This window comes from Pristiophorus japonicus, chromosome 2, assembly GCF_044704955.1.
Source record: "Pristiophorus japonicus isolate sPriJap1 chromosome 2, sPriJap1.hap1, whole genome shotgun sequence".
NCBI lineage: Eukaryota > Metazoa > Chordata > Chondrichthyes > Pristiophoridae > Pristiophorus > Pristiophorus japonicus.
Genome location: NC_091978.1, coordinates 275,520,372 through 275,546,493, shown reverse-complemented (window position 1 = coordinate 275,546,493; position 26,122 = coordinate 275,520,372). Strand labels below are relative to the sequence as shown.

The window sequence follows — 26,122 nt, the reverse complement described above, 5'->3', positions numbered from 1 at the left end:
TGTGGACCTTCGGTCCCCACATCTTTCCAGTCTGATTTATTTCCTTTTAATATTAAAGTTTACTTTTTGCTCTTCAAACATCTACTTGGCTACATTCCCTATAATTCCACATGCCATTAACATTGTCCCAATTTTCTTTTGTTGCACCTTTTAAAATGATTTTTAAAAATCCATATAACCACATCCACTGCATTTCCATTACCTGATCTTCAGTTATTTCTTCAAAGAATTCTAAAAGATTGGTCAAGTACAGCCTGTCTTTTAGAAATCTCTGCTAACTGCCCTTGATTAGCCCATTTATCCTTAATTTCTCTCAGAATCTTAAGATGTAATCCATTATGTTCCATTGATTTGTTTACCTTAAGTTTGAGTAACTTCTTTAGTACCATCTCTCTTTGAATAATAAGCTCCACTAACATCCACCTCTTGCAGTTCTACAATCTCAATATTTACTTCCTCAATAACAGTTGAGGCAAAGGGGTAGAATTTAGATAGCATTGACCTCCTGGCATGAACTAAGAACAGGCAATGATCCCTGGGCCTGAACAGGTAGGCCCAAAGCCCAACAAAAATTTGGGATCAGGCCTCATTTAAATTAGGCCAGTGAGCTACAGAAGCCTGCTGCGTGTCCCCAGGCAGCTCGCCGGTGAAGATAGGTCTTGGGAGGAGCTGGGGAGTCAATCATGAGGGGAATGAACAGAGGCTGGCAATGGTTTTCACGACTGCAGTGGAGCTGAGAGGAGTACTCCTGCTCCTCCCGGCTCCACATTCATGTAAGAATGTTTTAAGATACTTACCTTTTTGGTAGTGGCTTACAGCGGTCCTTTTGAGACCGCTGGTTAGGCTGCATATAGACCTGGTTATCCTGAAAGCGGCAAGCCTGTCACTGGCTGCTTCCAGGGCAGCTCCATTTCAGGAAGGGTCCTAAAACAGATTTTAAGCCTCTCAATAACATATCCAAGGTGCTCAATGACTGTTTTAGGCGACAACTAGGGATACCTGTAAAATCATCTGACCCAACCTGGAGTCGGATGTATTTCAGGCAAATATGGGACATGGGACATAGCCCTGCAAAATTGGTCTGTTTTGCACGTTTTCTGCCTGGAAAATGGGTGCAAGGTCCAATTTTTAGGCTAAAATGCTTATTAATATCGGTATATATCTGCTACATGGCACTAATACTGTCCTCTCCTTCGATTTCCACAATCCCAATAACTTTTACTAATTCTCCTGCATAAATCAACAATCACTTCCTAATAGGGAGGGAGCTGCTTAATGTCTGAGGGCCCATCACTTGTTCCATTTTATGTCATCCTGTTATCTGACAGATTTGCATTTAAACATAAGGCAGTGGGGATTGAGAAATAATAATTTGGCCATAAAAATTACATCTTTCAAAATATTCCCTCTCCCATATGTTGTCACCCTTCATAAAAATATGCTCGTCGTTCTATTGCTATATTTGCCAGCCTTTTTTCAATTGGCATTTTCTCTAAATAATTGTGCGCCCCATAGTTGAATTAATGAGCTTTTCTACATTTATATTAGTCAATTGGTGTGTTAGGTGCTTGAGATGTACGATAAGATCATCATTGAAAGTGCTATATAATTATCTCTAATGGAATTTTGGATCTATGAGACTATGCCTTTCATTTAGGTCTGTCAATGAAAATAAGTTATGCCTCAAATATCATTAACTTTTCAATAATTGTTACTATAATATCTGACAAGATTTACAATACATTACAGAAATTAGTTTTATTCATTTCTTTTGTCCTTATTTCAGGCCTTACCGATTGTCCGATTATAAAGTGAGAATTGCAAAGTACAGAATAAGTGAACCAACAAGTCATGAAGAAGTTTTACCAGTCGATAAAATCGTTGTTCATTATAACTACAATCCGAAAACGTACCAGAATGACATTGCCTTAATAAAAGTGGTTCACATCTTTAAAGACATGGAATGCATTCCACTAACTTATGACGTCCGACCTGTCTGCGTTCCCTGGTCTGAGTATCTGTTCAGACCCAATAAGACTTGCATAGTATCTGGTTGGGGTAAAGCAAAAGGTAAACTTACTATTACAGTTATGCGTTAAAAGAGTATTACACTCTCTCTAAGATTTTACTTTTATAGGCTATATCATTGGAACAGAGGGTTGAATTTTAACTTTGAAGAATGTGCGGGTTTGCGAGCAGGTGGGCAGTTAAAAGTGCTGAAATTGTCAGTGTGTCGGGAAGCCGGGTTCAACATGTCGGCTTCCACCTTTAACTCAGGCACGTTAGTCAGCGCGCGAGAGACCCTTTCGGGAGAGGCGGGTGACCTAAGCAAAGCAATTTATAGATGGTTAAGAGGAGATTAATAGCCTTTTTTACCTCACGTTGCAGCTTTTATTGGCCGTTCACGGGATTCCCAGGCCTGCTGAGCCTCGCCAGTGAAAGTAAGGCAAGAGCACAGTGGCAATTGTGGGAACTGAACAAATCACAGGCCAAAAAAAATCACATAAATATTCACACCTCACACTTGCTTCCTTACCTAAGGGAAAGGCTCTTGCTGACACCACTTGTGCTGAGAGTTTGCTTTCAGGAGTTTGCAGGTGATTTCTACAACTTCGGAAGTCACTCTCCCTACATTGGAAGTCACTCTTACTGCATTGGAGGATTGTGCCTCTGATCTTCACTTTATCTCTGTCGTATATCAGATCAGCATGGGTGCTGCTTCTACTTTTTCATCTTGGACCTCAGATGAGGGCCAAGACGAGCCTCAGCAGCAACAACACCAGCCACACTAGCAGGAACAGCCATCTCCTCACCGACCTGCTGCTCCACAGGAGAGAGGGGATGTGCACAGGGGTGCACCTTGCAGGAGGCAATACCCCAACACAAGATAAGTAGGCAGGGGATCAGCTTCCTGGACATGTCGGAACACCAGTGCCCCAGGAGGCTTATGCTATCGTGTCAGGTTGTGGCAGACATTTGTAACCTGTTGGAAGAAGATCTGCTGCCAAGTGGACTTGGTGTACACGTCTTACCAGCGGCTGCCAAAGTCACCACCGCTCTCAACTTTTTCACCTCAGGCACCTTCCAGGGATCTGCAGGAGACATTTGCAGGATCAAATGCATCACCCAGGTGACCAATGCCATGTTTCACAAGGCAGGCACTTATGTAAACTATGCCACTAATGAAGGTGTTACCGAGCAGGTGCTCAGTTTGCGGCTCTGTCTGGCTTCCCACAGGTGCAGGGCATGGCCTTCAAGGCAGATCACCTAGGAGTGATCTTGAACTGTAAGGTCTTCCACTCCCTCAACGTGCAGCTCATCTGCAACCACAAAAATATCATCGTACAGGTGTGCCAGATTCCCAGGGAGCTGTCATGATTCATTCATCATGCGCCAGTCCACCCTCCCTCAACTCTTCGCACCTCCAACCAGACTTACCAGCTGGCTGCTTGGAGACAAGGGCTATCCACTGAAGGCATGGCCATGATGCCCTTAAGGAGGCCAAGCAATGAGACCGAAGAGCATTACAATCAAAGCCAAATGAAGACGAGATGTGTAATAGAGTGAGCAATCAAGATGCTGAAGATGCGCTTCAGATGCCTGCACAGATCTGGAGGAGCCTTTCAATACGCACCAGCCAGGGTCTCCAGAATGATCGTGGTATGTTGCGCTCTGCACACAAAGTGCAGTAGCAAGAATTGGAGCTACAGGAGGAGCAAGACACAGAGTGCACAGCCTTTTCGGAGGAGGAGGAATCTGAAGTGGACATGGCACCAGCAGCGGCGCACATTGCTGCCTGGGAGGCCCAGGAGGGCCGCAATAATGGCACGATTTAGTTAGGTTGCCCCAGTGCACCCATATGGCACCCAAATGCTGAACCAACTTCCCACCCACACCCCACCACCACAAAGCAGCCCTAAAATTACTAAACAATTCCTGTCACACACACCCATTGCTCGAGGTTAAGTAATGTCTTACATAGAAACATAGAAAATAGGTGCAGGAGTAGGCCATTCGGCCCTTCGAGCCTGCACCGCCATTCAATGAGTTCATGGCTGAACATGCAACTTCAGTACCCCATTCCTGCTTTCTCGCCATACCCCTTGATCCCCCTACATCTAACTCATTTTTGAATATATTATGTGAATTGGCCTCAACAACTTTCTGTGGTAGAGAATTCCACAGGTTCACCACTCTCTGGGTGAAGAAGTTTCTCCTCATCTCGATCCTAAATGGCTTACCACTTACCCTTAGACTGTGACCCCTGGTTCTGGACTTCCCCAACATTAATAAGAACATAAGAACATAAAACCATAAGAATTAGGAACAGGAGTAGGCCATCTAGCCCCTCGAGCCTGCTCCGCCATTTAACAAGATCATGGCTGATCTGGCCGTGGACTCAGCTCCACTTACCCGCCCGCTCCCCATAACCCTTAATTCCCTTATTGCTTAAAAATCTATCTATCTTTGACTCTTCACTCCAACTGACAAGGTCCCTTACCAGACAGCAAGCAAAAATGGCCAAGGCGGGAAAGTGATGCAAAGAAATAATTTTATGTGGCTCATAAACTATATAACTTCAACAGAAACTTAACCATCTAACATTTTATATCACACCCATGTGCATACCCTTGTTCATCTATAATTGTCTCATCTTTACAACTCCTACACCATGCAACTCCTGTGGCTTCAGCAGAGGTAGAGGCAGGCTGCTCAACTCCCTGCTCTAACTGTTTAGATACTTTGGCGGGCATCCTCAAGGTTTCAGAGTCTGTGAGGGCCCCACCAAAGACTGCTTCTCCTGCCCCTGTGCAGGGACAGACTCGGCCATCGGGACACAAGCTGGCATGTGGATCCCTGATTGAGGGAGGTGCAACGGGAAGAAGTGAGAGTGCTTTGAGCAGAGCCCCCACTTCCATGTCCCCTCTCACCACCATCCCTTTCACAGCTCACCCGCACTTCCCTACTAGCAAGCAGCTGGAGAGCACTTTGCTGAACATCAGTGTGGCGATGAACGCCCACGACTAGATTGGTATCTGCCCTACATATGACTGCAATAAGAATCTGCAAGCTGTTGTTTGCAGAAAACATGTTCTCATTTGATTGGCGAATTTGATGCTTGATGCAGGTGGTCACCCTCTCCATGGACGAATACATCATGCTGGTCATGCTGGAGATGGACTCCTTCATTTTCCCTACAATCGAGCACATAGTGGCTGGAAAAGCTGCCAGAGCACTTCTGCATTTTCTGTTGCTCCTCACGGATCATCTGTTTTGTTGATGGTCCCAGAGGTTCAGCATCTTCATCCAGCTGAGCACTGCTTTGAGCATCCTGCGCCCTCCGACGAGGACTCTCCACTGCTGTCCCTGTCTTCACCAGCTGCTGTTACTCACATGTGATGTGTGAGACACCAGGTGACAACACTACTTTCTCACTTAGTGGACCCACTGATGTGTGTGTATCTGCGCTGGTGCTTGGTGTCCATGACCTCCTCTGAGGAGTTGTCTTCCTCCTCTGATGAAGTGAGCGGTGTGATGACTAAAGAGCCACCACTGGTTCGTTGCCTCTCCCGGGCGTTCTGTGCTCTCTTCTCCTGTAAGGAGGGAAACAATAGACTTTTGAGTGAGAGTCATGGAATGAGTGGAAGGGATGGATGGGCAACATCAGTTGAGAGTGACTATGAGGAAAAGGCACAACTTTGCATTAAGATGAGGGTGAGTGTCCCCGGTGGATGGTCAGATGGAGATGTGAGTAAGTGCCTAGACAGTGAGGGATGGGTGCACCTGCAAGGTAGGTTGGTATGAGGAGTGATGTGCAGGAGTAGACTTGGGAAGGCAGAGTGAGGGGGTTCGGTGACATGCACATCAGGATGTAGGGCAATGTGACATTGTACTCGCTTTTCCTGACCTCACGAGGTTGTTACAGCGTTTCCGACACTGTATCCAGGTCCTGCCAACAACACTCCTGCTGCTCACTTCTTCAGCAATCTCCAGCCATGCATTCTTAGTCTGGCCAGCTGGCCTCTTCCTCCCATCAGCAGGGATGAGGATGTCCCTGCGGGCCCTAACTCCTTAGAGTAATATATCCAAGGAGGCATCACTGAATCTTGGGCTGCTTTCTGTCTTTCAGCCTGCATATTTCAGGTTACACCTTTATCAATTGTTCCCAACAGAACCAACTCATTATTCCCACAACCTGTATTCCACCTCCACCAGCCTTCAAATGACATCTGTGCATTGCTCCTTTAAGTAGATCAGCTGAAGTCAAGTCATCCGGGACGTCATCGGACCCACTCCAGTTAAATGGTTGGGAAACCTGGAAGTCTGATTCAATTGCAGTTGCTTCGTTAAAAAGCCACTGCAAAACCTGCCTCTCCAACTTCCAGGTTCCTGACGCGATCCACGGCCCCCCCGCTGCCATCGACACTCAAAGATAAAAATTTAGCCTGGTCTAATTGCTTTAGGCAACAATCTAAAGTTATATTTCAGTCAAAAAAGTAAATTGCCCATAATTTTGAAGTTCTAGTTGCAAAGTTTATTTTCCATCAATGTTTCGGTTTTCCTTCATGTATTTTTGTTTTCTCTTGCCCTCTTTTTAAGCCCTTGCAGCAATTGTCCTCTAACTGGCCTCAAGGTGTGCATATTTGCTTCATTTAGGCTCGTAATTAGGCATTGTGTCCTTGCAGGAATGGACCAATTTAAATGTGGCTCCAATGCTTCTCGGTTGACTTTCAATTTACACTTTTGTATGTTGCTCAAACCACAAACAAGCAAGAGAAACTAAAGATTTTGAGGACATTTTACCAGCATTCAAAAATCATTGGCCATCAGAACTACAATCCCAAAACGTACAATAAAAAATCGCTTTCATTCAAAAATAGTATTTCACTGACACTAAACAGCAGAGGTGGGCAGGTGGCTCATTTAAATATTTGAATGAGGCTACAAGCCTCAACAACAACAACAATAACAACTTGAATTTATATAGCATCTTTAATGTAGTAAAACATCCCAAGACACTTTACAGGAGCGTTATCAAACAAAATTTGATACCGAGCCACATAAGGAGATATTAGGGCAGACTGGGTCAAAGAGACAGGTTTTAAGGAGCATCTTAAAGGAGGAAAGTAGAGAGATGGAGGGGTTTAGGAAGGGAATTCCTGGGGCCTTGGTAGCTGAAGTCATGGCTGCCAAAGGTGGAGAATTTAAAATCAGGGATGCACAAGAGGCCAGAATTGCAGGAATGCAGAGATCTCGGAGGGTAGCAGGGTTGGAGGAGGTTACAAAGATAGGGAGGGGCAAGACCATGGAGGGATTTGAAAACAAGGATGAGAATTTTTAAATTGAGGCATTGCTCAACTGGGAGCCAAAGTAGGTCAGCAAGAACAAGGGTGAGGGATGAACGGGACTTGGTACAAGTTAGGACACAGGCAGCGGAGATTTGGATGAGCTTAACTTTATGGAAAGTGGAAAATGGGAGGCTAGCCAGGAGTGCATTGGAATAGTTAAATCTAGAGGTACAAAGGCATGGATCATGGTTTCAGCAGCAGATAATGTGAAGCCAGCTGTGGAATTGGGCAATGATATGGAAGTAGAAGTAGACGGTCTTGGTAACGGAGAGGATATTTGGTTGGAAGCTCATCTCGGGGTCAAATACGACACCCTGGTTGCAAACAGTCTGATTCAGCCTCAATCAGTTGCCAGGGAGAGGGATGGAGCCTTGCATTTTTTTCTCCATTTTAGGTTTAACCATTGCCGGCAGGGTTTCTCAGGCCTCGGGAAATCCGACAGCTAAAGCAAGGCAGGGACTGTTGGATCCAGCAGCTAAGTGCCTTTCCAGCATCGCTTCTGGGCCAGGAAGAGCAGGATTCCCGGCCCACGAAGCTTACCTGTAAATCATTCCCGTGATTGGCCGACATCACCCCACCTCGCTGTAATCAGCCGAACTCACCCCAATGAGTAATGATGTCCCCCCAAGCCACGATCACCCGCCAACCCGGCTTTTCCGTACTCCAGCCCCACCCCAGAACTTTCCGATCCCTGCCTCCCTCCTCTGTGCTGCCAGGTTACCACCTCTCATCTCCACCCAACCCTTCCAATCTCCCCCCGATACGTCCTTACTATACAGTATAAATGCACACAAGGCCCATGCTTGAGAGGTGGTCAGTCTGTGACCTGTCCTTTATTCCATAGCACTCAAGTGATGGAAGTGGGTGGAGCTTCCCCTTTTATATCTGAAGGTCCAGGTTAGGAGTGTCTCCCACACGTTCACCATCTAGTGGTCATTGTTCTCACAGTATACAACTTAGGTCAGATTATACATGGGTTACAATGCTGGTTGAATACATGACATCACTTCCACCACCAAAGTCTTATTGGGATCACAGGTTGAGTCTCTCTGGTGGTTTACGCTCTCTTGTAGAGCGCCTGAGTTGGGGCTCCGGTTGTTGGGCGCTGGCTTGAGTGTCTGCTGTTTGTGGTGCCTCAGGCCTGTCCGGACTGCCCACAGTGACTGGGCTCTCCTCCCTTTGGTTCCTGTGTTTGGTCAACTGTGGAGGAGTAAACTCTATATCGTGTTCTTCCTCTGCTTCTTCTATGGGGTTGCTGAACCTCCTTTTTGTTTGATCCACATGTTTGCGGCAAATTTGTCCATTGGTAAGTTTAACTACCAGAATCCAATTTCCCTCTTTGGCAACCACAGTGCCTGCGAGCCATTTGGGCCCTGCAGCGTAGTTGAGGACAAAAACACGGTCATTTACATCAATACATCGTGTCCTCGCATTCCTGTCATGGTATTCATATTGTGATTGGCGCCTGCTCTCGACAATTTCTTTCATGGTGGGTGTATAAGGGATAACCGGGTTTTGAGCGTCCTTTTCATTAGCAGCTCTGCGGGTGGAACCACTGTGAGCCAGTTTGGTCGGGATAGGCCAACAGGAGGCATGATAAGCGGCATTGTAGGGAACCCCCTTGGATTCTGAGCATCCCGTTTGATTATCTGCACTGCTCGTTCTGCCTGGCCGTTTGAGGCCGGCTTGAACGGTACCGTTCTGACATGGTTTATTCCATTGCCTGCCATGAAGTCCTGGAATTCAGTGCTTGTGAAGCACGGGCCATTGTCGCTGACCAAGATGTCCGGTAGACCGTGGGCGCCGAACATTGTCCGTAGACTTTCTACCGTGGCAGAGGATGTGCTTGAATTTAAAATGTCACACTCGATCCATTTGGAGAAGGTGTCTACTACAACCAAAAACATTTTCTCCATGAAAGGACCTGCGTAGTCCGCATGGATGCGTAACCAAGGCTTGGCGGGCCATGGCCAGGGGCAAAGGGGGGCTTCTCTGGGCGCATTGCCCAGCTGGGCACACGTGTTGCACCTGCGAACACAAAGTTCCAGATCTGCGTCTATCCCTGGCCACCAAACGTGTGACCTGGCAATTGCCTTCATCGTGACAATGCCCGGGTGCTCATTGTGGAGTTCTCTGATGAACACCTCTCTGCCCATCTGGGGCATGACTATGCGGTTTATCGGCCTAAATCGAGAGTTCATCCCTGTGCCTGTGAAATGGTTTAAATTCCTCAGGGCATGCCCTGTACGTGGCTGCCCAGTCCCCATTCAGGACACATTTCTTGACGAGAGACAATAGCAGGTCTCTATTTGTCCAGACTTTAATCTGACGAGCTGTCACGGGTGAGCCTTCGCTTCCGAAAGCTTCAACAGCCATGATCATCTCAGCAGCATGCTCGGTAGCCCCCTCAGTGGTGGCTAGTGGGAGCCTGCTGAGTGCATCGGCGCAGTTTTCGGTGCCCGGTCTGTGCCAAATTGTGTAGTCATAGGCGGCTAACGTGAGTGCCCACCTCTGCATGTGGGCCGATGCATTTGCATTTATGGCCTTGTTGTCGGCCAAAAGGGACATTAGGTTTGTGATCTGTCTCCAGCTCAAATTTCCTGCCAAACAGGTACTGGTGCATTTTCTTTACCGCATATACACATGCGAGCGCCTCCTTTTCTACCATCCCGTAGCCCCTTTCTGCCTGGGACAGACTTCTGGAGGCATAAGCTACCGGCTGTAACTGACCCTTGGCATTGGCATGCTGCAACACACACCCGACACCATAGGACGATGCATCGCACGTTAACACAAGTTTCTTACATGGGTCATATAGCGTTAACAGATTGTTGGAACATAACAAATTGCGTGCTCTATCAAAAGCCCTTTCCTGGCTGTCCCCCCAGACCCATTTGCAACCTTTGCGTAGGAGCACGTGTAGCGGCTCTCGCAGTGTGCTCAATTTGGGAAGAAAGTTACCAAAATAGTTCAGGAGCCCCAGGAATGAACGCAGCTCCGTCATGTTACGGGATCTGGGTGCTCTCTGGATCGCTTCCGTCTTGGACGCAGTAGAGCTGATCCCGTCTGCTGCTACCCTCATCCCCAGGAATTCTACCTCTGGAGCTAGGAAGACACACTTCGCCTTTTTCAGTCGCAGCCCTACCCGGTCCAGTCTGCATAGCACCTCCACCAGGTTGTGGAGGTGTTCTTCAGTATCGTAACCCGTGATGAGGATGTCGTCCTGAAAAACCAGCGTCCCTGGAATCGACTTGAGGAGGCTTTCCATATTTCGTTGGAAGATCGCGGCGGCCGAGCGAATCCCGAACGGACATCTGTTGTACTCAAACAACCCCTTGTGTGTCGTGATGGTGGTCAGCTTCTTCGACTCACTCGCCAGCTCCTGGGTCATGTAAGCTGAGGTCAGGTCCAATTTTGAAAAAGGTTTGCCACCTGATAGCGTCGGAAAGAGGTCCTCCGCTCTCGGTAGCGGGTACTGGTCTTGGAGTGACACCCGATTGATGGTGGCCTTGTAATCGCCACATATCCTGACCGACCCATCCGCCTTGAGCACCGGCACAATCGGGCTCGCCCAGTCACTGAATTCGACTGGCGAGATGATGCCTTCCCTCAGCAGGCGGTCCAATTCACCTTCTATCTTTTCCTGCATCACGTACGGCACCGCTCTGGCCTTGTGGTGTACTGGCCTGGCATCCGGGTTTATGTGAATCACTACCTTGGCCCCCATGAAAGTGCCGATGCCGGGTTGAAATAATGAGTCAAATTTGTCCAGGATCTGTGAGCATGGTACTCGCTCCATAGAGGAAATTGCATTGACATCGCCCCATTTCCAGTTCATGACAGCGAGCCAACTCCTCCCCAGTAGTGCGGGACCGTCCCTAGGACAATCCAGAGTGGCAACCTGTTCTCCGAATCTTTGTGGGTCACGACCACCGTGGCTCTGCCTAGCACCGGAATGATCTCCTTTGTGTATGTCCGTAGCTGTGCGTCAATCGGTGATAATTTTGGCCTCCTGGCCTTGGACACCCACAACTTTTCGAACTGTTTGATACCCACCAGGGACTGGCTGGCCCCCGTGTCTACCTCCATTGATACTGGGATGCCATTGAGGAGCACTTTCATCATTATCAGTGGCGTCCTGGTGTATGAACTGTATACGTGCTCCACATGAACTCGCTGAACTTCAGCTTCCAGCGATTTCCCCCAGCGTTCATTTGTGCAATTTCTGCAGGTATTTTGCTCATCTCTGCAAATTCCGGCTGAGTGTGTGCTTCCACGCCTCCAACATGAGCTGCTGTTTGAAACAAAAGGTCCCTTGCCAGTCGATCGTCCCTGATTGCCCCTATTATTGTCCTTGAGTGCGCCATTAACAGGTGTTAATGGCCCCATTACTGGCCGCATTGTCCCTTGTAATGGCGTGAATCGCCGTTCAGCTTGCCATTGTCTCTGTCGAACTCCCCCTCTGGGTTCGACTACATATTGGGGCATGCCCGATTGCCCTTGTCTGCCTGGAGAACTGTGTGCTGCTTTAACAATGTTGAATCTCTGTCCCAACCATTCCTTAACACAGTTCTGCTCGTGGCCATGCTCGCGTGGTTTAAATCACAGTTTCTCGTCGCCATTGATACGTCCTTACTATATAGTATAAATGCACACAAGGCCCATGCTTGAGAGAAGGTCAGTCTGTGACCTGTCCTTTATTCCATAGCACTCAAGTGATGGAAGTGGGTGGAGCTTCCCCTTTTATATCTGAAGGTCCAGGTTAGGAGTGTCTCCCACAAGTTCACCACCTAGTGGTCATTTTTCTCACAGTGTACAACTTAGGTCAGATTATACATGGGTTACAATGTTGGTTGAATACATGACACCCCCGATCCTTCTGATTTCTCGCCTGACCTCTCTGATTCCCCCCCCACCACTTCAGCCTCCGATCTCCTCCTACCCACGGCCTTTCCGACCCCTCCCTCCCTCCTCTCCGCTCCCCAGCTACGGCCTGCTGTTGAAGGCCTACCCACCCGACAATCTGCCAGTCTGGCTGACTGTGGCCGGGAAACGGAGACAAACAATGTTAATGAGGTCCTGCTGTTACATTCGATAGGACCTGAGGGAAACCTGTTCTTCCCGGTTTCCCAAACGCAAAACTGCCCCCTTGCTCCCTCCCCGCGTCCCCACCTTCCTGTAAATATCAGGACTACAGTGAACCATGAACCTTGGGCTAACATCCCAGATAGCCACAGGTAAACAGACTAGCTTGGGACACAGATATTCACTTTTACAAAATCATCAACAACCTGTGGGCATTGGCCCTTCCAAGTACAAGAGCAGCATATTTTAATATTGTGTTCAGAATGGGAAATAAGAAACTATGGTGATCTCAAACTTTCTAACAGCTCATGTAATGAAGAACACGACAACAACAAAAGTTTCCATTTATATAGTCCCTTTTAATGTAATAAAATGTCGCAACGCACTTCACAGGAGCTATTCTCAAACAAACTTTGACACTGAGCCACGAAAGAAGATATTAGGACAAGTGCTTGGTCAAAGAGGTAGGTTTTAAGGAGCAGTGAGGTTTGGGGAGGGAATTCGAGAGGTTAGGGCCAAGGCAGCTGAAGGCATGGCCACCAATGGTGGAGCGATTAAAATCGGGTAGCCAGAATTGGAGGAGTGCAGAGATCTCAGAGGGTTGTAGGGTTGTAGAAGATTACAGAGATAGGGAGGTGCGAGGCCATGGAGGGATTTGAAAACAAGGATGAGACTTTAAAATTAAGATGGTGCTGGACTGGGAGCCAATGTAGACCAGCGAGCACAGGGATGTTGGGTGAATGGGACTTGGTATGAGTTTGGATATGGGCAGCAGAGTTTAGGATGAGCTCAAGTTTATCGATGGTGCAAGATGGGAGGCCGGCCAGGAGAACATTGGAATAATCTAGCATGGAGGTAACAAAGGCATGGATGAGGGTTTCAGCAGTAGATGCGCTGAGGCAGAGGCAGAGACAGGCAATGTTATGGAGTTGGAAGTAGCAGGTCTTGATGTTGGAGAGGTAATATGGTCAGAAGCTCAGCTCAGGGTCGAATAGGTGGCCACGGTTGCGAACAGTCTGGTTCAGCCTCAGATAGTGGCCAGGGAGAGTGATTTTGAGCCAAGAGAACAAGAAAGTGACCTATTGCTAAGCTTCTGCCAATGTTAGTTTGCAACTAGCCTCTACAAGTTCCTGAGAGCGAGACGAAGATTGCAGGACTGACCATTTGGGCATTGTGGGAAGAACCTACGTCTCTTTAATGGGGAAATCTAAATAGAAACATAGAAATATAGAAAACAGGTGTAGGAATAGGCCATTCGGCCCTTCGAGCCTGCACCACCATTCAATAAGATCATGGCTGATCATCGCCTCAGTACCCCTTTCCTGTTTTATCTCCATACCTCTTGATCCCTTTAGCCATAAGGGCCATATCTAACGCCCTTTTGAATATATCCAATGAACTGGCATCAACAACTCTCTGCAGTAGAGAATTCCACAGGTTAACAACTCTCTGAGTGAAGACGTTTCACCTCATCTCAGTCCTAAATAGCTTACCCTTTATCCTTAGATTGTGTTCCCTGGTTCTGGACTTCCCCAACATCGGGAACATTCTTCCTGCATCTAACCTGTCCAGTTCCATTAGAATTTTATATGTTTCTATGAGATCCCCTCTCATCCTTCTAAACTCCAGTGAATACAGGCCCAGTCGATCCAGTCTCTCCTCATATGTCAGTCCTGCCATCCCGGGAATCAGTCTGGTGAACCTTCGCGGCACTCCCTCAATAGCAAGAACGTCCTTCCTCAGATTAGGAGACCAAAACTGAACACAATATTCCAGGTGAGGCCTCACCAAGGCCCTGTACAACTGCAGTAAGATCTCCCTGCTCCTATACTCAAATCCCCTAGCTATGAAGACCAACATGCCATTTGCCTTCTTCACCGCCTGCTGTACCTTCATGCAAACTTTCAATGACTGATGTACCATGACACCCAGGTCTCGTTGCACCTCCCCTTTTCCTAATCTGCCACCATTCAGATAATATTCTGCCTTCGTGTTTTTGCCCCCAAAGTGGATAATCTCACATTTATCCACATTATACTGCATCTGCCATACATTTGCCCACTCATCTAACCTGTCCAAGTCACCCTGCAGCCTCATAGCATCCTCCTCACAGCTCACACTGCCACCCAGTTTAGTGTCATCTGCAAACTTGGAGATATTACAACCAATTCCTTCATCTAAATCATTGATGTATATTGTAAATAGCTGGGGTCCCAGCACTGAGACCTGCGGCACCCCACTAGTCACTGCCTGCCATTCTGAAAAGGACCCATTTATCCCGACTCTCTGCTTCCTGTCTGCCAACCAGTTCTCTATCCTGTCACTGCTTTCTAAATGCATTGCTACTTCATCTTTAATAATTCATTCCAACATTTTCCCCATGACTGATGTCAGGCTAACCGTCTATAATTTCCCGTTTTCTCTCTCCCTCCTTTCTTAAAAAGTGGTGTTACATTAACTACCCTCCAGTCCATAGGAACTGATCCAGAGTCTATAAACTGCTGGAAAATGATTACCAATGCATCCACTATTTATAGGGCTACTTCCTTAATACTCTGGGATGCAGACTATCAAGCCCTGGGGAATAATCGGCCTTCAATCCCATCAATTTGCCTAACACAATTTCCTGACTAATAAGGATTTCCTTCAGTTCCTCCTTCTCACTAGACCCTGGGTCCCCTAGTATTTCCAGAAGGTTTTTTGTGTCTTCCTTCGTGAAGACAGAACCAAAGTATTTGTTCAATTGGTCTGCAATTTCTTTGTTCCCCATTATAAATTCACCTGATTCTGACTGCAAGGGACCTACGTTTGTCTTCACTAATATTTTTCTCTTCACATATCTACAGAAGCTTTTGCAGTCAGTTTGTATGTTCCCAGCAAGCTTCTTCTCAGACTCTATTTTCCCCCTCCTAATTAAACCCTTTGTCCTCCTCTGCTGAATTCTAAATTTCTCCCAGTCCTCAGGTTTGCTGTTTTTTCTGGCCAATTTATATGCCTCTTCCTTGAATTTAACACTATCCTTAATTTCCCTTGTTAGCCACGGTTGAGCCACCTTTCCCATTTTATTTTTACTCCAGACAGGGATGTACAATTGTTGAAGTTCATCCATGTGATCTTTAAATGTTTGCCATTGCCTATCCACCGTCAACACTTTTAGTATCATTCACCAGTCTATTCTAGCCAATTCACGTCTTATACCATCAAAGTTACCTTTCCCCAAGTTCAGGACCCTAGCCTCTGAATTAACTGTGTCACTCTCCATCTTAATGAAGAATTCTACCATATTATGGTCACTCTTCCCCAAGGGGCCTTGCACAACAAGATTGTTAATTAGTCCTTTCTCATTACACATCATCCAGTCTAGGATGACCAGCCCTCTAGTTGGTTCCTCGACATATTGGTCTAGAAAACTATCCCTGAAACACTCCAGGAAATCCTCCTCCACCGTATTACTACCAGTTTGGTTAGCCCAATCTATATGTAGATTAAAGTCGCCCATAATAACTGCTGTACCCTTATAGAAACATAGAAACATAGAAAATAGGTGCAGGAGTAAGCCATTCGGCCCTTCGAGCCTGCACCGCCATTCAATGAGTTCATGGCTGAACATGCAACTTCAGTACCCCATTCCTGCTTTCTCGCCATACCCCTTGATCCCCCTAGTAGTAAGGACCACATCTAACTCCTTTTTGAATAGATTTAGTGAATTGGCCTCAACAACTTTCTGTGGTAGAGAATTCCACAGGTTCGCCACTCTCTGGGTGAAGAAGTTTCTCCTCATCTCGGTCCTAAATGGCTTACCCCTTACTTAGACTGTGACCCCTGGTTCTGGACTTCCTCAACATTGGGAACATTCTTCCTGCATCTAAACTGTCTAAACCCATCAGAATTTTAAACATTTCTATGAGATCCCCTCTTATTCTTCTGAACTCCAGTGAATACAAGCCCAGTTGATCCAGTCTTTCTTGATATGTCAGTCCCACCATCCCGGGAATCAGTCTGGTGAACCTTCGCTGCACTCCCTCAATAGCAAAAATGTCCTTCCTCAAGTTAGGAGACCAAAACTATGCACAATACTCCAGGTGTGGCCTCACCAAGGCCCTGTACAATTGTAGTAACACATCCCTGCCCCTGTACTCAAATCCCCTCGCTATGAAGGCCAATATGCCATTTGCCTTCTTAACCGCCTGCTGTACCTGCATGCCAACCTTCAATGACTGATGTACCATGACACCCAGGTCTCGTTGCACCTCCCCTTTTCCTAATCTGTCACCATTCAGATAATAGTCTGTCTCTCTGTTTTTACCACCAAAGTGGATAACCTCACATTTATCCACATTATACTTCATCTGCCATGCATTTGCCCACTCACCTAACCTGTCCAAGTCACTCTGCAGCCTCATAGCATCCTCCTCGCAGCTCACACTGCCACCCAACTTAGTGTCATCCGCAAATTTGGAGATACTACATTTAATGCCCTCGTCTAAATCATGCATGCATCCCTAATTTCTTGTTTGATGCTGTCCCCAACCTCACTACTACTGTTTGGTGGTCTGTACACACTTCCACTCGCGTTTTCTGCCCTTTGGTATTCCACAGCTCTACACATACAAGGCCCAAGTTTGCCCCCAGGGTTAGAACGGCGCACCACTTTTTAAGAACAGAAACGGCACCTATTATTTACCTTTGTATTCTCCCCGCAGTCAGGTCGATCCAGTCCCTTGGCGCAGCCCAGCAGAACGCATGGAGGGCGGAGCCAGGTCCCGGCGCTGAAAACAGTGTCAGGACCTCTGTACATGCGCACTAGAGTGTGCGTGCATGTGCAGTAGCTCCTCGCAGCCCGAATCTCTGTAGGCTATGTGGGAGAGGCCCGAAGCACGCCCCCCCTAGCCCTGGCCGAATGGCCTTCCTGCCACGACCTACGAGGGAACAGTGGACTGTGAAAGCACAGACGACTATGGAATTTAGCCTCAATGCGAGTTCAGCCTGATAGTGAGTTCAGCACCTAGGTATAGTTGGGCAGGACTTTTTTTTCAATAATTAATACTTGTGTGATGTGAGTAACTGGAGTTGTATTCTTGCAAGAGTTTTGTACTAGTGGAAGTTCAGGCTCACAGGGCAGGCTCGTATGTTTAACGTTGTCCCCCCACCCCCACTTCCTCTTCCCCCTCCCATCCTCCTCTTCCTCTTCCTCCTCCCCCCTCTTTCTTCCCCCCCTCCTCTCCCCCCTCCCTCCCCTCCTCTCCCACCTCCCTCCCCCTCCTCCATCCCCTCCCTCCTCCTCCCCCTCTCTCCCCCCACCCCTTGCTGTCAGAAACACAGAGAGACACTGACAGAGACAGAGAGAGAGAGAGACTGACAGAGACAGAGAGAGAGACATTGACAGAGACAGAGAGAGAGACACTGATAGAGACAGAGACACACTGGGGCGGCCCCATCCCAGCACGCTGTTGGAGGGCTCCCGGTGCTATAGTAGGTGAGTAGAAACTTAATTTTTTATTTATTGATTGATTTTTTTATTATTTATTTTATTTTTAATTTTTTAATTTTTTTAATTGATTTATTGGTTGATTTATTGATTTATTTATCATTTATTATTGATGATGGCTCTTTATTTGTAAAAGTGAAGTGTTTAATGTTTGTAAACTTCCCTCCGCCCTCCCCATCTCTCGTTCCCTACGCCTGATTTCTAAGTGTAGGCAAGGTTTTTCTGAGCATACAAAAATCTACACTTACTCCATTCTAAGTTAGTGTGGAGTAAGTTTTCGCTGCCTAAACTTGCAAAACAGGTGTAAGTGGCTGGTAACACCCCCTTTTGAAAAAAAAACTGTTCTAAAACAAAACTATTCTCACTCACTAGAATTGGAGCAAACTAAATGCTGAGAATTGCAATTTCTAAGATACTTCATTCTAAACTAGTTGCTCCAAAAATATAGGAGCAACTCGAGCCGAAACTTGAGCCCACAGGTTCCACATCATCCAAGCTAATGTCCTTCCTTACTATTGCGTTAATTTCCTCTATAACCAGCAACGCCACCCCACCTCCTTTTCCTTTCTGTCTATCCTTCCTGAATGTTGAATATCCCTGGATGTTGAGTTCCCAGCCTTGGTCACCCTGGAGCCATGTCTCCGTAATGCCAATTATATCATATTCGTTAATAGCTGCCTGCGGTTATAAAATAACTTTAAATGTATCTGTAAGATATCTGAATTATACCTAAAATTCTCTAAGCTGATTGCACAATTCTTCAAAATTCTACAAACCCCATTTTAAATGGATTTGTTAATGTGCAAGTTTCTAAATTGGTTAGTCAGCTTAGCTGCACAAATGATAGTATTAAATAGCTGATGTTACATTAACGTGTGCTGTAGTAATTTACTTGAGTTATTCCATTTATAGATAAAGTAAACATTCTACGCTGGGCTGAGCTTGAACTTATTGGAAACTGTTCAGAGATTTACAAATCTGATTTTTTTGAAGAAATGGAATGTGCAGGTAAGGTTAAAATTTTGATCTCAATCATGAAAATCAGGCCCTCCTTTTATAAACGTAAAGGGTCCAAAAATCCAGACTTTTTTTGACGGATCTGGGGCAGTAGTGTGCCAGGTGGTAACGTGTTTGGAGTGGGATCCCGTTCTGTAGTTTCCCCTCATGCCAAGTTCCTAACTTCAGTGTAAAGTTGTTGAGAAGGTGCTTTCCCTTAGAAAGAAAAGTAACTTGAAGGGGTGTTACTCTTGTTACCCCCTCTTCTGTATAGGCAAGTTCTGAAACAGCGCTATCCATTGAACACAAATGTGTACATTTTACAAAAGATCAGGATGACTGACCTTAGGGACGTGAATTTCCTTGTGGCTTCACCTGCTGTGTAACTTTGGCAGAAGCTTGGCTGAAACTATGCATGTGTGCAAACCGCGTTTCCACGAAGATTACGGTAGTGGAGCGAGTGAAGCCCCAAGGAAATTCATCCCCTAGCCTGCCTTTTGTCTGTGGTCCTCCTCACCCCGTAGAACTGCCCATCCTCTGCGGCGTCCCTGCACTTTGCTGCACGGCCTGCCTAGGTATGATGTGTTGCCTGTATCAGGCAGCAGTATCAGGATTCAGAAGTTTGCTCTCTTAAAAATCTTTAGCACGAGAATGCAAAGCCAGGATTATCATGTCATCCATAATGCAAGTGAGAAAGTTATATTAATGCTCTGCTCACAGCCATGCCTGAGTGTTCAGGATGGTTGATTTTCTGATTTTTTTCATTTTGTCTCTCTTCTATTGAAATATGGCAAATATGGCTGCCTTCCATTCAATAACTCTCCATACTGCTGGATCCTACTGCACGGGAAAACCATTGGTTCAGCTATGTTTTCCCACTCTGCACCTATCTCTCAATCTTAAAACTTGAAAATCTGGGGCACAGGCCGTAAAAATCAGCAACGGAGGGCCAAAGGCAGGGTCACTTTATCTGACAACGCATAGCACCATTAAAGACTTCTATGTTTTTAGTGCCTCATCAGGTCTCAGAGAAGCAGATGTACTTTATGTCAAATGAATTACTTTAAAGTAACTGTTGTTTGTAGGAAAATGTGGCAGTCATTGTGCACAGCAAGATCCAATCAATAGCCAGTTACAAACAACCAATTGCTTATTTTTTTATGGCATTATTGGCTGAGGAAGATATGTTGGCCAGGATTATTCGATAAACTCTTTATTATTCTTCAAACACTGCCATAACATCTTTCGGCTAGAATTTCTGATTTATATGTGCCTGATTTTGAGCAGTTTCAGGGCGGGTGGGTTAGAGAAATGAAGGCAGTAAAGCATTACACTGCATCACCACCCTTAACCGGATGATTTGCAACTCTGCGCTAGAAGTGAAACAAATGGGCTGAAAGTCCGGCCTAAATATTGGCTGCCATTTTTTAATAGGATCCTGTAGCCTAACATTACAACAGTGACTACACTTCAAAAAGTGCTTAATTGGTTGTAAAGTGCTTTGAGACATCCAGTGGTCGTGAAAGGCGCTATATAAATCCAAGTCTTTCTTTTTAAAGTTAAATTTCCTAACATTTTGTGTTCTGGCATGCCAATTCAAATAAAAGGTTAAGTGTTATGTCTTTAATACTCATTAATATGAATGACTCCACGAGGTCTAGTATTGTACTTGAGCTGTTGTGACCTTAGCTGCATTTATTGTAACTCCAGAGTCAGGCACAAGCATGGTGGACAGCCTTTTATACTGGGCCCTGCACACCTATGTGTGATATATTCACAGAGCACAAGCACACACAGCTTCCTACATAGCAGGCAGCTCTCTCGGAAGCCTCCGGAATCTGCCTAGTTCTGTTTATTATTAACTATGCAGTTGCAGTACACAATACGTCCACATCCACAGTGTGGCGCTACAAACATTACAAGCTTAGACATTACACTATGCAGGTGACCCTCAGGTCTCCCACCGCAGTGCCCTCTGGTGGCATACCTTATGTGACTATACAGTTATTATACATGGTCTACATACATGACATCACTTCCCCTTGTCTTTAATGCAAATTGATTCGTACATTGACGGTGACCTGGGCTTTGCTCTTCCTGGTTGACCATTGGAGGGTCGCTTCTAGCTTGGGTGGGTTGGTAGTGAAATTTGTTGCCAGTGGAGGTCCTAGTGGTTTCTGGTTGTGAGTCCATGACTACTCCATTCTCCACCCACCCCACCCCGCCCTGCTAATGGCCTGTTACATGCAAGTTGCATTCAAGTTCATCACATGGTTTTTACATTTACATCTTGGTACATTTGTTGGGTGGATTACAGTTGCGTTTCTTTTTGTGTGGTACATTTACATTATCAGTACTGGTATATCAGTACAGGTATACAAGGACAGTCGAGTTCCCAACCGGCGGGTGAGATCCAGGTCGTCTGGTGGCGGTGCAGCACCCCATGCTAGTGGGTCTGTGGGTGAGGTGAGCTCATTTTGCTCGAGTTGCCGGAGCTCAGGGCTCTTGCCGTTACTCCTAGTGTCAGGCAGGCCCAAAGACAGCTGATATGTCTGTGACCTCCCTGTCCTTTTCATTTGCACAGTGTCGCTGCTGCTCCCTGGGAAGCGGTCTGAGCAAGTGAGAATTTCATCTATGTGACGGTGGGGTTGCCTCGTCTTGTCTAGCAGTTCGCAGGGGACTGCTGACTCACTTTCCTTGAGGGCACCGCTGTGAGCACTCTCTAGTTTGGGACCCTGGCATGTTCCAGGTCCCGTTTGGAGGAGTCGTTGTGGGTGACCCTTCGCTCTTGGGCATTGCCGTGGTGGCGAGTGGGTTTGTGAGCTGCGCCTTTTCCACCCGAGTGGTGGGCGACGGTAGCCGACTGCGAGCATAGGCGCAGTTTACTGTTTCTGGCCTGGGGCGGTTCATGCCATCGGGTGCCTGCAATGTTAAACCGATCTGAGGCAGGGTATCGCTACCGGTGCCTCTGATCTCTGGGGATCGTTTACTTTGCGGCTTGTCTACTTCTGTCAGCTGTGGGGATACTTTATGATACATCGTTCTGGTCCCAGGGACACAGGCTACAGCATTGGGTAGCCCGCTGGACCAGTATACGACCGTTAGGTGTTTGCCCGCTACATTGGCTGATTGCAATTTGCACCCGACATTGCTCAACAACCTTTTTGTTCCTTACAGCTGGACTTTTACATTGGTTACCAATTTCAAGCAGTTCATTCAAAAATGGCGGGTTGCTGGCCTCCTTTAAAGTGGCCTTACTACTTTTACCTCAATCGTCTTCCTTGTGTGGAACCATGTGTTGTTGCTTCATTAGCTCTGCACCTCGTGGTTTGGACACCATCTTTTCCCTGTCTATGATGTCGACTGCCGCGATCTTCTTTCCCAGGGATTCTGCCACTGAAGCTGCGAAGGCGCCCTTGGATCCAATCTTCCTCCTCAGGAGTCCTGCCACTGAAACCGGGAAGGTGCATTCGGGTCGTCTCGGCCAGATCATTGCCATGCAGTCGTCATAAGCGGTCTGTGCCTCGAGCGCTGCGCGGATCTGCTCTCCGGTACCTGGTCCAACCGAAGGTGGGGGCTTGCTCTGCCTCTGAGCACGGAGGACGTCGATCACTGGAGGGATGAAGTCTTCCCAGTTCTAATGAATCTTCCCTATCCATCTTCTTCCAAGTAGCGTTGGTCCATCACCTGAAACAATCCACAATGGTAAATTGTGCACCAGGCCATCATGGGATACACTTACATCCGCACAACCAACAACTGATATCAGTTCCTTGGTGTAGGTGCACAGCTTTGCCTGAACCGGGACCAGCTTGGGTTGTTCAGCTTGATCGTTCCATAGCCTCTCAAAGGCTTCCTGGCTCATTACTGACTGACTCGCCCCCGTGACCACTTCCATGAAGACTGGAACGCCATTTATCTCGACTTCCATTGTCACTGGAGGAGAATCTGTGGTGCAGGTATATACTCCATACACTTCATCCTGGGACTGAGCTGCCTCTCTAGCCATCTCCTCGTAATCCGCACTGGATTCACAGCCACCTGCTGACTCCTCTTCCACGTGGTGAGTCACAGCTCTTTGCACATTCGCTGGAGGTGGCCCTTTGTGCTGCAGCCTTTGCACACACAGTCTCTGAACCGACACTGATGAGCCCTGTGATTACCTCTGCAACGCCGGCATGGTGCTACTCGACTTACGTTTGCACCCCTCGGCAGACTCTGAGTTAAAAGACTCGGGGGCCTGTACGCTCTGCCCTGGGCAGATTCATGTTCAACAGTTCTGCCTGTGAAAGGTGGCATTCTATTTACAGTACTTGCCGGGTTTGAGTCCTGAGACTGAGTCATCATCTGCTTGGAGCTGCAGCTTCAGGTCATGAACACCTGGCTGATGCTGATGGCCTTCTGCAGAGTGACGGTGGTTTCGGCAGACAGTAGCCTGTGAAGAAGGTTCTCATGACCGATGTCAATTATTGAGACGTCCCACAACGCATTGGCGAGGGATGCGCTGAATTCACACGGTCCTGCCAGCCTCCTGAGGTCGGCAGTGTACTTCGCGATTTCCTGGCCCTCGGGGCGGCGGTGTGTATAAAATCGATGCCTGGCCGTGAGGATGTTCTCCTTCGGTTTGAGTTGGTCCCAAATTAGCACTTTCAGCTCCTCGTATGACTTGGTTGTTGTTTTCTCTGGTGCAAGCAAGTCCCTGACGAGGCCGTAGACCACAGGCCCACAACTGGTCAACAGGATAGCTCTGCGCTTATCTGCCAGCATGGCCGGATCATCGCCTACCAGGTCGTTTGCTACGAAATATTGGTCGAGCCGCTCTGTAAAGGCTTCCCAATCTTCACCCTCTGAGAACTTTTCTAATGCACCAACGTTAGTCATTTTTGTGTGAAAGTTCGTAATCTCGTCGCCAGTTGTTATGTCTTTAGTACTCTTGTGAATGATTCCACGAGGTCTAGTATTCTACTTGAGCTGTTGTGACCTTAGTCCCATTTATTGTAACTCCAGAGTGAGGCACAAGCATGGTGGGCAGCCTTTTATACTGGGCTCTGCACACCTATGCAGGTGACCCTCAGGTCTCCCAACGCAGTGCCCTCTGGTGGCACACCTTATGTGACTATACAGTTAGTATACATGGTCTACATACATGACATTAAGAATGCCAATATATATGAGGCATTCAATGTTGCTAGTTAACTGCCAACATGTGGAGGTTGATTCAAAGGCATGCTTCACTGGAACTTTAAATTGCTGTAACTTTGCTGCTGAACAACCATTTTCATTACCTTTATTTGTGCTTCATCAAGAAGCTTACTGCTACTTTGATCTTTTGTCCCCAATTTTTCAATCTCGCATATTTCAGAGGGGACATCGAACTTTCCATTAGCAATACCCCTCTATCTACAAGAGACATCTGGTCCCCACCCGCAGGCATCCTCATACCCACCTATATAGACTAACACGGCTCTATTGCCAATTGAGCAATGCTTGTTGGGGAGGTTACCCTTGACATTTGAAACAATACATGGGTTACACTACATTCTGGCCCCAGGCGTAGAGCTCATTTCCACCCCAAGCACCATCTGCCTGTAATGCTCATCATTGCCCTCAAATTCTTTGCTGCAGTCTAATTGCAGGCTGCCTCTCGAGACATTTGCAGCATTAACTAATTGATTGGGCACTGATGCATAAGCAAATAACAGATGCCTTGTTTGTAAAGATGGCCAGTATATCTGCCTCCCTGTGGACATTTGTCATCAGAATGTTAGCGTCTTGCACTTCTACCACCGTAGAATTTCACAAAGTGTAAGATTGCACCCATGTGGCTATACATATGGTTCTTTTCCATAATTCAATCAACTGTGTGAACAGGAAAGAGTTTCAGCTGCTGAAGGTGCAGTTAATTTCATACCACAAGCACAAAGTCATTCTGGTTAATGCATAGTTTCCAAGAAGCTGCCAGGTCATTCACTCTGAGGCAGTCCACTTTTTGTTGCGGAATGACAGATATCTGGGTGGATCTTTGGAAATCAGGGTTACCTCTGCAGCAGTGGCTGATAGCACTGTTATGGCTGCCTAGGACGTCAGCTTATCACTGTTACAGTAAGGTCCATGGTGCCACCAGAATAATAATTGAGAAGACAATTGGAATTCCAAAGTTGCTTAAAGTGAAGTGATCAATTGGGGAGCACTGCAACACAGGCCTGCCAGGATGTCAAGGATTGTGATGTTGTGTTGCATGCTGCACAACATCGTTCTTCAATGTGCATACCCCAGAGAATGAAGGGGACGGAATGCAAGGGTTGCAAGATGACCAGGCAGGTATTTACTCAATGCAGGAAAAGGTACAAATGATTACCCTTTTCTGGCTGCTTGATATACTTGGGTGCAGCTAATCTGAGATGCCTTCATCTGGATGCTATCCCAGCTCACTGTAGAAAATTTGTGGGGGCTACTTTTGACAGCGCGTTCAGGCGCTAACGATCCTCCACAGTGGCCAAGATGAGGTCTTGAGCTGAAATGCTAGTTTAGCCCACGTTTAGCACACGACACCATCTTGGTATAGGGGTTGAAGCCAGCACAAAGAACGGAGGCTTGTTAAACTGCTGATTGCCACTTAAATTGCTTGTTAGTGCTCATTAAAGAGCTAAATGGCATTTTGGTGGCTAGCTCTTGAAATAACATATTCTCCGAACAGTGACCAGCTGCTTGCGGGTAAACATGCCGTTGATTTCTATTTCAAGCGCTACTTCTAGGGATACTCATCATTTCATATTCATTGTGCTGGAGCTGTGAAGAGGACCTCTGAAGCACATCGGGAGATTTTCTGGGACACTTCGTCAAGACTTCATGCATTGCTCCTCAGTAAAGTTAATGTCAGAGAGGTGCTCCCTAAAGACCCTTCATGGATAAATGCCTCCTGTTCAGTCCCCACATCCTCTTCCTTTTCCTCCTTCAGGCAGCTTCTCCTGTTCTGTAGTGTCTTCCTTGCAACACCCCATCATCCTCCAGCCCCAAAGGCAATCCTATGAGACCACCCATGTCTGCAGTTGGACTATTTATGATGTATTTGTGAGCAGCAAAATCTATCTCTCTGCAGACAAAGTGAACTTTTCAGAGTGATATAACACATCAAAAAGCAGCAGAACTCAAGCAGCAGCCAGAAATAATAAACCAGCAACTAATCTGTAAATACTGCATGGTC

General features: G+C 46.8%; 1 protein-coding gene across 1 annotated transcript in view; it reads left to right on the top strand.

The window, feature by feature from the left end:
* The window catches only part of cfi (complement factor I), a 120,837-nt gene that overhangs the window by 76,370 nt on the left and 18,345 nt on the right, over positions 1 to 26,122 (top strand). The window contains exons 13-15 of the mRNA XM_070862263.1: positions 1,787 to 2,070; positions 5,129 to 5,131; positions 18,835 to 18,930. Of these exons, the coding sequence (XP_070718364.1) occupies positions 1,787 to 2,070; positions 5,129 to 5,131; positions 18,835 to 18,930 (383 nt within the window). The remainder of the gene's footprint in view (positions 1 to 1,786; positions 2,071 to 5,128; positions 5,132 to 18,834; positions 18,931 to 26,122) is intronic.